We start from the raw sequence: 13,370 nt of genomic DNA on the forward strand, positions 1-13,370 counted from the left end.
TTTCCAATCTCCTTCTCATTTGTAGAAGAAGATATCTAAGTTGTGAGTCTCACGTCTGAGTGTTCGTGCCCACGGTCTGGCTTTCCTTGTTGACGTTCAAGTCCTCCGGGCAAACTCGGGCTTTTTGCCCTTTTTCACGCGAGAATTGCGACGAACATCAATCCTTCTAATTGCGAGAAGGTTCTCCTGTTGTGCCCTGGAGCAGGTAATGATGTTTATCCCCCCACTTGATCTTTAGCTATGTCCTCGGGATTCGTCGTCATGTAAACAGAAACTTATTGGCTCCACACGAGCTTCGCAAGCATTGAGATTCAAGCTATTGCCGAGTGTATCATTGTCGTTAATCCCTTTGGCTAACTTTGCGAATTAACCGCTGCGGATTTAGCTCCAGCTGCCGTGATCTCGTGATATTCGATTATACCCTGTCGACTCGTCGCAAATTTCTCGAACGTCCGGGAATGGCTTCTTTCTGAGTTCATCGGAACTGGACACGGGGCTTTTCCTTCTACTGGTCATGTTGATTGGTAACCTGCAGGCGTATTCAGCTTCAGAACTTTCTTCTTTTGACGTCGTCCGTGTTCGGTAGGTCTTGCGACGTCATGTCATCTGTCGAATCAACAGATCTAGCCGCAGGTTCAAGGAACTACAACATGACATTAGCAAAGGACTGTGTGAAATAAAGCTTTCGGCAATGACATGGATGGGCTGCTCTTGCTTGTTGGCTTTTCTCCTGGAAAGAAACTCTCGCAAATCTGTAGACCGCGGACAGTTCTCTCATCGGCGGGATGAAACTCCCTGCCTTGCTTGAATGGGTGAAACTGGTTCTTTTGAACTTGACAGGACCCCTATCGCATTCGGATCGAGTCGAGGGATCACGTTTCGCATTTATAAACACTAGCTTGGCCTGCTGTTTAGTTGAAGGAACAGACGCCTTTAGCGCGTTCGCTTGTTTTGTTGGACTTCACTGCTTGAGGTGCTTGTTTTCCTGACAGGGCTGTGTTTGATGGAACAACGCAACCACTGAGGGTCGCGTTAAGTTGAATCACCCGCAGGTTTTGTTATTAGATTCATTACCTCGAAGTATGCGTTTGGGTATGGACGCAATGCTTGTGGGCAGATCTTCGGAGCGCAATCCTATGGCGTTGGACTCGGGATTGCATTTTCCGGAGGTGCTGCTTCGTCGGACTGGACCTTCTTTGGTCGATCGAGCAGCGTTTTTCTTGGCTTGTTTCAAAGGCCTTAGTATCAGCGAACCCGGCGTTGAATTATGCCTATATCTGTTATAGGCCTTTTACACAAGTACAAGCGCTGTGTCGACATAGGGTGATGATCTTCGATTTGCAGAGCAGACGCTTGAGGCTTATGGCAAAGGAGAGGAACTTTTCTTGGCGTCTCAACAGCAGTTAAGACAAGCTTCTTTAGAGCTCTATTAAACAAGCATCTCGCCTAGCCTCCTAGGGACTAGAGCTGATCGCAGGAGAGAGAGCCTCCATCGTATTTTGGCTTGGTCAAATTTCCACGACCAAGGTCTTCCAGCGTTTTCCAGTGAGCTCGCGTGAACGTCGGATTGCGCCACCACCTCTTCCGTCAGAGAAGCTAGTTCCCCAAGGCGGAGTCGCCATCTTTGTTTTGCTGGAATTGTAATAAAAAAGTAATATAGGAAATGAATTCGGTTGATTTTATTCTCTCTAACTGTTTAGAAAAAGAATGATTAGCAACTCTCTCAACTCTCGATTACAATTTGGCATTCCTAGTTGCCAAAGAGAAGAGAATGAATCTGGATTCTCCCTTTGTTTAATCTTGGGTTCTCTTGGTAGCGATGAGATGCCTCCCTCGAATGCTTGCGTCGAGTTTGCTTCTTCGTTGACGATCCGAATATCTATACTCACTGGAACAACTGTCTTGGCCGGTTTGATAACTCTTGTCGAGTTTTGTGATTCAGAACAAGTAACAAACTCTAATGATAGAGTTGTTTGAACGAAGAATAATTCGTTGATAAGCCAAATATCGATGCGTTTAGAGATCCTCCGTTTGTTGATTTCCCAGCACTGTGTAGGAGTCAATCCTCCTTTTTCTGCCTCTGGAAGATTTGAATCGAAAGATCCCCTCCGATTAATGAAAAGAAATCTCTCTTGACTCTATTATCAAAAATCGATCTTCCCCCTCCAAAAAGAGATCCTTACTCTGTTGAGTTTGTTGCTATTTATAGGGGATTAGGGGTGTAACTGCCCCCATAATCCGCGCCTAAATGGGGTTTAGTTACCCCATTAGTCGCGGTGTAACAACCACTAAAGCCACTTCCTCAAAATCGTGGGTGGTGAAGAACAGCTTCGAAGTTGTTAGATCACGTTTGAATGAGTCAAGAACCTTAACCTGCGTTCTGGCGTGATTGAGCCTGGCGTTGGCAGCGACTGACGGGCTGGCGTTGGGCAATGATGATGAGTTGCGTTGGGCAGCGTGTGATAAGGCATGGTATGGGCAGCGGTTGATAACGTGCGTTTTGGCAGCGTTGATAAGCTGCGTTGGCACTGATAAGCTGCGTTGGGCAGCGGTTGATAAGCTGCGTTTGGCAGCGGTTGATAAGCTGCGTTGGGCAGCGGTTGATAAGCTGCGTTCGGGCTGTGCTTTGGTAACGATTCGGAGTGCGTTCGAGCTGTTGATAGATTTCTCTGTCTTTATATATGGATGACACCAAAGGCCAGTAAAGAAGTCTTATTCAGGCCATCTCAATGGTTGCTAACATGATATCAGTCATGTTGTTTGTTCGCAGCCATCAAGATCAATCATCTCACATAGAAGCTGGCATTCGTGTTTATAACTGTTGAAGCGGCGTAGGTGATTGAATCGGGTGTAATGTCTTGATGATGATACGCGGGGAGGACTTCCACGTCTTGGTTTGAAGAGATCGTCGATTTGTTAATCCTTTCTGTCAGAGTATTGCTAGAGACTGTCATTTTGTAATCTTTGCGCTTTAACTCTTTGACATGTGAAAATCTTCGAATTGTAGCCTTCTGGAAGTCGTCAAATTGTAACTTCCATCATCAGTGTTCGATGGAGACTCAACTATCCATTGTGATTTTTAGACAGCCTACAATACACTCCTCTCGGTGTACAAGTGTGAACAACGTGTAACTCACAATAAAGCTCAATTACAATTAAAATGTTCTCTAATTGGTGATGAGGAACTCTAATGTCTCAATGTAAGCTCAATCTCACAAATCACAAACCCACAACCCAATATATGATGTATGAAATGCTACAAGTTCAAATAGGGTGTGTGTGATTAAATTTGTATAAATAAAATCTAACTCAATTAGCAAACTAGCAATAATAAGAATATAAAAATCAATAATAAAATTGCTAGAGAAAAGAGTTATAAAAACTTTTCTATAAACACAAAGAGGTTGAGGAAGATTGAGGATGAATTCCTCAATTGAAAATGTAAGCCTCCTCTTTGTAAACTCAAACTTAGAAACTTAAACAAAACTTTAAAACTCTTTAAACTCCTCTTTTAAACCCTCTTCAAAAACTTCTTTTTCATAGTTCAGAAGTGAAAACAGAATGGGGCATATATAGGATGAAGAAACAAAACTCAAAACCCAAGTAAAACCCAGCAAAAAGACAAACAAACGGAAACTAAAAAAATAGTCATTACAAGCCATCAGTCGATTGACGGGTTTCATCAGTCAACTGATGAGCTGGCCGTTATAGGCAATCGGTAACTTATCGGTCAACTGATGACCCTTATCAGTCAACTGATGACCAAAACAGAACAGAAACTTTTGAATATTGTAGGCACATTCTTCGGTCGACTGATCAGTCGATTAATATCATAAGTCGACTGACCAGTCGACTGATAACAGGTTCTCAGCCTGAATTGAATAGTAAAAATAAAATTCAAACCTCTTTTAAAAATATGAAATAAATTCAGAAAAATATAAAACTTTGGAAAATGATTATAAACATGATAATGAACATGTTACAAAAAGAATTTTTTAATTTGCATTTCACTTTTATAAAATCTCATCATTTTGTAAAATCACATAAATATGAACATGTTGAAAACTTAATTTTGCCGAAATGACTTAAACAAAACTTTAAAATACCTTAGAATGGATTTATAGACTTATACAAGATATGAAAGTAGTGTAAGTAAGTCTTCAATCCATAAACATAATATTTTTCAAATTCAATAGAATATAAAGCATATAAATATGAAAATGAAGATATATATTTCTTCATATCTATATAGCTAAACCAAAACAACTTATCCACATAGAAAAAAAATAAGTATTATATATCTATTTGTTTGCAAAAAACTTTTGTGGATAAAACACATAAACCATTAAATTGTGTGCGTATAATATTGAGCTTAAGATATTAACACATAAAGTATAAACCCTAAACTAATTTACACAACTTGGTAGATCTTCAATATGCTTGACTTGGTTGCGGATGAAGCTTGATCTTGAAAATGACTTGATGTGCAATGGCTTTATTCCACTATTCCGTCCATCCTCTAATGGATATGATCATGAAAGCTCTAGTCCATTCATCCTCTAACATATTATTTGTCTAGAATACCTAATAATAAAACATAAACACTAGAAAAACAATATTAGGAATTGTTTGTAATCATCAAAACAAGATTAGAAGATGTAGGCTCAAAACATGAGACCTAACATCTTTCACTGTCTGCCAAATCATTGAACACCGTTTATAGGTGACACCTTCAACATAACATAATCTCCAACCTGAAACTCTAAAGGTTATCGCCTCTGATCAGTGTAGCTCCTTTGTTGACTCTAAGCGGTAAGAATATGCTCTCGAATCAATGGTACCTTCTTCATAGTCTGTCTCACGAGCTCTGGCCCAAGTAATAAGCTATCCTCCGGCTCTGCCCAACAAATAGGGGATTTACACGACCTTTCGTATAATGCTTCATAAGGTGCCATGCCTATAGTCGATTGATAACTGTTATTATAGGCAAACTCGACCAACGGGATGTGATCCTCCTAACTACTGTGAAAGTCAATAACACATGCCCGCAACATGTCCTCCAACATTTGGTTCACTCTCTCCATTTGACCATCTGTCTGCTAGTGGAAAACACTGCTATATGATAGCTGGCTACCGAAAGAATTCGGGAATCTCTTTTAGAAATGCGATGTGAAAACTGAGCCACGATCTAATACAATCATTTCTAGAACTCTATACAATCGTACAATCTCTCAGATAAAAATCATCGCATAAGTCTCCGCCGTATAAGTTATCCTCACTGGTAAGAAATGCGTCGACTTCGTCAATCGATCTACAATCACCCAAATTGAATTGTTCCATTTATTAGATCTCGGTAAACCTATAATAAAATCCATCGAGATATCTATCCACTTCCACTCTAGAATGGATAAAGGTTGTAGGGTTCTTGTGGATCTCTGATGTTCTGCATTCACTTGCTGATAGGTAAAGCACTTAGCCACATACTCCGTGGTATCCTTACGCATGCCGCTCTACTAAAAATACCTCTTCAAGTCCTTGTACATTTTGGTTGTGCCTGGATGTACTGTGTACCTGGTGCGATGTGCCTCATCAAATAGATCCTTCTTCAATTGTGGAATATCCAACACCACTAACCGGCCATTCATTCGAAGGCCCTCATCTTCTCCGATGGTCCAATCAGTCTTAGGCTTTTTAAAAATCTCCTCCTTTTAGGTTTGAATCCAACAGTCTCCTAATTGAGCGTTGGCCACTCTATTAGTCCACAATAGCCGCACGGCTAAAGCTCCCCAAAATGCACCGCTCCCGCCTATCTCTAGCCTAAAATTGAACTAGCTAGGGGGGTTATTGGTTGGGATAAATTGGGTCCAAGTGGGAAAATTATTCTAATGGAATAATTTTACCCCTTTGGGATATTTTGAGTGGGATAAAGTGGGATAATGGGATAATTTGAGCCTTTGATTTGACAATTCATATGAGATAATTGATGATGTGGTACCTTATTAAAATATAATTTTATCTATTAATTACTTCTAAATTAACTTATCAAATTGGTTTAGTATATTATTTAGTATATTATTAAAATATAAATATTATTTTACTTTATATTAAAATATAATATATTGTACTAAACTTACAAATTACTATTATTAATTAGGACAAATTTTCAAAATCAACCATTTTCAAAATTTAAATAGCAAAATCGACCTCTTAGGAATTTATTCAGCAAAACCGACCATTTTCAGAAGAAAATGGTCGGTTTTGCTGCGGGAGAAATTTTACGACATACACGGGACTGCTAGTCCCGTGTATTTCGAGGCAGTTTCGAATAACACGGGACTAGCAGTCCCGTGCGATCGGGGGGTAAAAAATTGAAACCCGTGACTTTCTAGATTTGGGAATGGATTTAATTGAGATTTGGGATTAAGGTTGAAATTTGGGAATGTATTTAGTTGAGATTAGGGAATTAGGGTTTAGACATGAATAATGTGATTAGGGTTTAGACATGATTAGGGTTTAGACATGAATAATGTGATTTGGGATTAGGGAATTTAGCCATTATTTGCTTTGTAGTTGAGATTAGGGTTTTAAATTTGACTTTAAATTAAGATTAATATTTCTAGTTATAATAGTTTTGGTGCACCACATCACCATCGATATTGTTTGAGGCATATAAGAGATAATTTCAAGAAAAAACACGGTGAGATTAATTTGCTAAATCTTTTGTAGCAAGCTGGTTGTGCAACCGATTCATTAGTGTATGAACATTGTAGAGAGAAGATCAAGTCTTTGTCATTAGATGCACATAATTGGATTGAACATAACTTGAAGCCTCAATTCGAGCATCGATGGGCATTATGTAAGGATGAGGGTGTGCGGTTTTGCATGATGACAACTAATTGCTCCGAGAGCTTTAACGGCGTTCTTAAAGGAGCACGAGCTATGCCAATACAATCATTGGTTGCAAGAACGTTCTATAGGCTAAACTCATACTTCAACAAAAGGCGTGAGGACGGTGTAGACTGGACAACGCGTTACACACCAAAGAATGAGTCTATTTTGCATAGAAGAATTGAGGCGGCAAGATTATGTCAAATTACTGTATTCAATGACAATGAATGGCAGGTACAGGATTATGACGGTATCTACACCGTTAAACTGTTTGATGTTGATTGCACTTGCACATGTAACATACCACAACTTCAAAAAATACCTTGTGCACATGTTCTTGCGGCTTCCTCCAATCAGCCGGGTGGTGCGAGAATTCCATATAATCGGTATTGTTCACCATGGTATTCAACAATTCATTACCGAAAGACATACAGTGAGAGTTTTCATCCACCCGATGATAGTCGGTATTGGCCCGAATATACTGGACCACGACTAATTCCACCTCAATACAAGAGACAAGCAGGTCGACCACGATCTGTACGAATTAGGGGAACCATGGATCAAGGACGAGAAGGAATTGTCAAGCATAAAAAATGTAGTCTTTGCAAACAACCGGGACATACTCGACCTCGTTGTCCAGCTAGACTCAATAGATAGCAATTAATTGGTAATAATTGACATATTCAAATTGTGATTTATTTTAATGTAGACAATATAATTAGTCGTGGATCGGTTATTGATATGTTATAATTGTATGTGCAGGTATATACACCATGGAGCCTGGACCGATTAGTGATGAGGTCCTATATGACCAGCCTCGACACTGTTCACATGTTATATCCTTTACAGAGGTAACTAAGTTTTTTATAATTTCAATATTGCATTCTTATAATATTGTATTCTTATATATTCATTTGCTTTACAGAGAGGCCCGGATATTGTTATGGTTGATCATAGCCTCAGCCATAGCCGTTGGCATCTAGAGGATGAGCGCATAATAGCAGCTGTAGGACGGGCCGGCTTCTTGACATGTTCAAAGCTTCGTTGGATGAGACTCGATTGTCCCCTACTCACCGCTTTGATAGATAGGTAGAGGCCGGAATCCAACACTTTCCACTTCCGAATGGGAGAGTCTACTATTACGCTACAGGATGTAGCTATGATACTTGGTCTCCGCATAGATGGTCCGTGCGTTACCGGCAGTGATAGACATTTTTGGCCGGACAAGTGTGAGGAGTTGTTAGGTGTAGCTCCAGAGTCAATGCCTGGAGGAAATATTAAATTGAAGTGGCTCAAAGAGACCTTCTCGGTGCCGTTGCCTTTTGATGCGACGTAAATATTGATTGAGCAACATGCACGTGCATACATTATGCACATGATCAGTTCAATATTATTTCCAGATTTGAGTAAAGATAAAGTGCATGCCAGGTATCATTTTTATCAATATTTACAATTATGTCTGTTGATTTAGCTTATTTTGATAACTTGAAATGTTGTGAAAATGCTAGGTGGTTACCACTTGTCGGGGACTTGGACACGTGTGGTGCGTTATCGTGGGGTAGTACGGTTTTGGCGTACCTATATAGAGAGATGTCTAAGGTTGCATTCATGAAAAATAGTGACCTCAAAGGGTGTCTCAGCTTACTGCAAGTATGGGCATGGGAGAGGCTGCATTTGAAGCCGAGACTATGCGTGAATTTACAATTAGACGGACAAATTCCACTAGGATGCAGGTATTATATTTTTTAACGTAGTAAATATAATTGTAGTTATTCATTTGGTACTGAATTTTGAAACTAACACAGATGGAATGTCCAAAAATGTTTTGACGAGACCCCGGCGAGACAGTTAGATTTCTACCGAAATGAGCTTGACCGCATGAAGATTTTTCAGGTATCATTTCTATAAAAATGAGTTTTTTCTTCTATATATCAACTTTCGTTTTAATGATATGCAACAATTATATGTAATACTCTGTAGATGGAATGAGAGCCCTACACCCCATTTTTCGATCAACTACCCCCGATATGCACAGAATATCCAGTTATATGGAGAGCCAGAGTTCCTCTAATATGTTTCGAGATAGTAGAAATGCATGTACCAGACCGCGTGCTTCGACAATTTGGTCTTGCACAACATGTTCCGCAATTTGTTAAAAAAATAGAGAGGAATGCGAAGAAAGGAGGGCAACAAAAGGACTGGGCAGCTGAGCATCAAAATTATATACACAGATGGAATGATAGACATTTTTGTATTGTTGAGCAAATCGAGCCAACTCCCCAGGAATCAGATTACTACACTTGGTATTGGAGGATAACTAGAAGATGGATACTCCATGCGACCACATCCCCGGTTGAGTTGCAAAGAGGATATGTGCCTCGGGGTATAGATGAGAGAGAATTAGTAAGTATTTTCAAATTTATTTTAAGTTCATTTTTATTAGAATTTTTCAATATTGCTAAATTATGTTTTTTAAAAAATTTGCAGGTATCAGCAATAGATGATGTTAAAACCATTGCAAATAGTGGCTTGGAATTGGCTCGAGCAGGTAATATAGAATTAAATATAAAATTTACATATTGTAATTTGAATTTTAAAGTAATTTTTGCATTTCGGATTTTTTTGAATTATCTCTCGCAAGTACATATCTCGAAGCACAGAAACATGCATCAATATATCAGTCGATAATGCAGAGGCTTCACCAAGCCTTACATCAAACTCATGAAGACCTTCATGATGGACGAGAAGTAGCGCAATTAGTATACACACGTCAACAACGACACAGACGAGGACGACGCAGAAACGACAATGAAGCTGGGCCTTCCTAACGTGTTGACGATGGAGCTGGACCGTCACAACCACAAACGCAACCGGATCAGGAACTCATCGATGGTCGGGATAGAGGAGGCCGAAGACAAAGGAGGAGGAGAAGAGTTCTTGGATGTATGTAAGCTAATCGGTATTGTTATACAAATTACAATCCTATTTTGATATGTACATTACAAACGTATTTCAGGACAATAGATGGTTTTTGGATTTGTGGTTTTTGGATTTGTAGCTGAGATTGTGGTGTGACTTATTAGATTTGTAAGTGGGTTTGTGGCGTGATTTGTTGGATTTGGATTCGTAAGTTTATGGTGTATTTTATGATTTTTAGATTTGATATGTGTTTATATAGGAAATTGACATATGAGTTTGTACAGGAAATTGATATATGTGTTTATGCAATGGTGTAATTTATGATTGTTGCATTTGAAATATGAGCATGTACAAGGAATTTTCCCGTAGCAGAAATACATGCACAGTTGTGAATGTGCAGGAAATGCACGGGACTGCTAGTCCCGTGCATTTCATTGCGCCCAGGAAGTGCACGGGACTAGCAGTCCCATGCTCTTCTTTTTTTGCAGAGATAGAAGTCTCTACAAAATGCACGGGACTGCTAGTCCCGTGCACTTCTTTTTTGCAGAGATATAACTGTCTGTAAAATGCACGGTACTAGCAGTCCCGTGCACTTCATTTTCATGGAGTTGTTAGTCTCTGCAAAAAAACACGGGACTGCTAGTCTCATGTTATTCGAAACTGCCTCGAAATACACGGGACTAGCAGTCCCGTGTATGTCGTAAAATTTCTCCCACAGCAAAACCGACCCTTTTCTTCTGAAAAGGGTCGGTTTTGCTGAATAAATTCCTAAGAGGTCGATTTTGCTATTTAAATTTCGAAAATGGTTGATTTTGAAAATTTGTCCTATCAATTATTGTATTGTATTATATTATATTATATTATATTAGCATGCTATACTATATATAATAATTAATATATATAATATCAATATATTTAATATAATATTTTAATAATGTAATATTTAATATAATAAATTATTTTATTTATACAAAAATATAATATGTTATACAATAATTACTAATTAACATTATATTAGTATGCTACATTATATAATAATTGATATAATGTATGAATAATATATATAATATAATACTTTAATAATATATTATTTAATTTAATATATTATAATATAGTATCATAGGATATAATGCCTACATTATAAAATATTATAATATTTTACTTTATTAAATGTAATATTTTTTAAAATTTTATACTAAATATAAAATATAATATAATGTTAAATAATATATATTAAAAGATATCATTTATAGTTAATATATTTATATTATTTTCAAACTATAGTATTATATTATATTATATCATAATATTTTACTAATATTAGCAATTATTATATTATATTATAATATATGTCATATATAATAATTATAATAATATTTTATAAATTAATTATATAATAATATATTATTTAATAATATTTGTTATTAAAATATTACATAATATTTATAATAAATACGTTATACTATATTACTAATTAATACTATATAATAATATATTACATAATACTATTATTAAAATATTATATATATGTTATTAAAATATTAATATATGTTACTAAAATATTATATAATATTATAATAAATATATATTACATAATACTATTATTAAATATTTATATATATGTTATTAAAATATTAATATATATTATTATATAATATTATTAATATATGTTATTAAAATATTAATATATGATACTAAAATATTATATAATATTATAATAATTACGTTATACTATAATTACTAATTAATATTATATAATAATATATTACATAATATTATTAATATATGTTATTAAAATATTAATATATGTTATTATATAATACTATTAATATATGTTATTAAAATATTATATAATATTATAATAAATACGTTATACTATAATTACAATTATATAATATTATTAATATATGTTATTAAATTATATTATTAAAATATTAATATATGTTATATTTTATATATCATGTCATATATTTATAATATAATTGCATGTATTAGTTTAGTAAAACAAAAATATTTTAAAATTATCCCAATTGCCTTGAAAGTGGAACAACATTGTTCCAATATGGAGGATGAGGTACTATTGGGATAAAATTTTTGTATATGAGTGGGGTAATTTTATTCCAAGTGGTGTAATTATCTCACTAGTATTCTAAAATACCAATAACACAAAAAGGTTTTATCCTTGTTTCATTATCCCAATGAATAACACTATGAAATAGAATCCCAAAATTATCCCATTATCCCCGAAAATATCCCAACCAATAACCCCCCCCCCCTAAGGGTAAAAACCAAAATTATCCCATTATCCCCGAAAATATCCCAACCAATAACCCCCCCCCCCTAAGGGTAAAAAGATCTCGATACAACGAACACCACAAAGCTGCAAGCCCATGACAACACTTCCTACTCAAGGCATCTGCTATGACGTTTGTCTTTCCCGGGTGATACTGACATGCGAACTCATAATCCTTGATGAACTCTACCCATCGCCACTGCCTCAGATTGAGTCCTTTCTAGAACAAAAGATACTTCAAGCTCTGATGGTCAGTGAATAACTCGAACTGAACTCCATAAAGATAATGCCTCCATGCCTAAGTGCAAAGACCACTGCTGCTAACTCCAAATCATGTACGGGATAGTTTTACTCATGATTCCTCAACTGTCATGAGTTGTAAGTCACTACTCTCTGGGTCTGTATCAAAACGCCTCCTAGACCTAATAACAATGCGTCCATGTAAACAACAAAGGTCTTATCACTACTCGGGATGATCAACACTGAGGCTGTAGTCAACTTAGTCTTTAAAGTCTCAAATGACTCATGGCACTACGGTCCCCAAACAAACTATACATACTTCTTCGTAAGGCATGTCAACGAGGTAGCAATCTTAGAGAAGTCCTGAATGAACTTCAGGTAATAGCCGGTCAAACCTAAAAAGCTATGAATCTCTGTAATAGTCTTTGCTAGCTCCCAATCAAGAACTGCCTCCACTTTAGCTAGATCAACTGCAATGCCCTCCTTGCTAATAATGTAGCCTAAAAATCTGACCTCGGATAGCCAAAACTCACACTTATCGAACTTAACATACAACTGGTGCACCCGCAAAGTCTGCAATGCCAGATGAATATGCTACTCATGCTCGGCCTCCGATCTCAAATAAATGAGGATGTCGTTGATAAACACGATCACGAACTGGTCTAAGTATGGATGAAAAACCTTGTTCAAGAAATTCATAAATATCACGGGTGCATTGGTCAGCCCAAATGGCATGACAAGAAACTCGAAAGACCCATATTGAATTAGAAAGGTGATCTTGGGAATATCCATCTCTCGAACCCACAACTAATAATAGCCAGAACGAAGATCAATCTTTGAGAAACAATATGCTCCTTACAACTGGTCGAATAAGTCATCAATACTCGGTGGTGGATACATATTCCGGATGGTGATCTTATTCAACTCATGATAATCTATACACAATCGCATACAGTCATCCTTCTTCTTCATGAAGAGGACCGGTGCTCCCCACGAAGAATAACTCTGGCAAATAAAGCCTTGAGATAAA

At 36.8% G+C, this 13,370-nt stretch overlaps 1 protein-coding gene across 1 annotated transcript; it reads left to right on the forward strand.

The window, feature by feature from the left end:
* Window positions 8,459-8,895, forward strand: LOC109822855 (serine/threonine-protein phosphatase 7 long form homolog). The gene is made up of 3 exons (XM_020389115.1): window positions 8,459-8,621; window positions 8,694-8,781; window positions 8,869-8,895. The coding sequence occupies exons 1-3, from the start codon at window positions 8,479-8,481 to the stop codon at window positions 8,875-8,877; spliced, it is 240 nt and encodes a 79-aa protein (XP_020244704.1). The 5' UTR covers window positions 8,459-8,478; the 3' UTR covers window positions 8,878-8,895.

This window comes from Asparagus officinalis, chromosome 8, assembly GCF_001876935.1.
Source record: "Asparagus officinalis chromosome 8, Aspof.V1, whole genome shotgun sequence".
NCBI classification, from domain to species: Eukaryota; Viridiplantae; Streptophyta; class Magnoliopsida; order Asparagales; family Asparagaceae; genus Asparagus; species Asparagus officinalis.

What these genes read in the sequence shown, in the direction of transcription:
- LOC109822855 (XM_020389115.1), top strand. Translation starts at nt 8,479, where the DNA reads ATGTCTAAGGTTGCATTCATGAAAAATAGTGACCTCAAAGGGTGTCTC. An exon ending in CAAATTCCACTAGGATGCAG is followed by an intron (nt 8,622 to 8,693) that starts GTATTATATTTT and finishes AAACTAACACAG; the next exon opens with ATGGAATGTCCAAAAATGTT.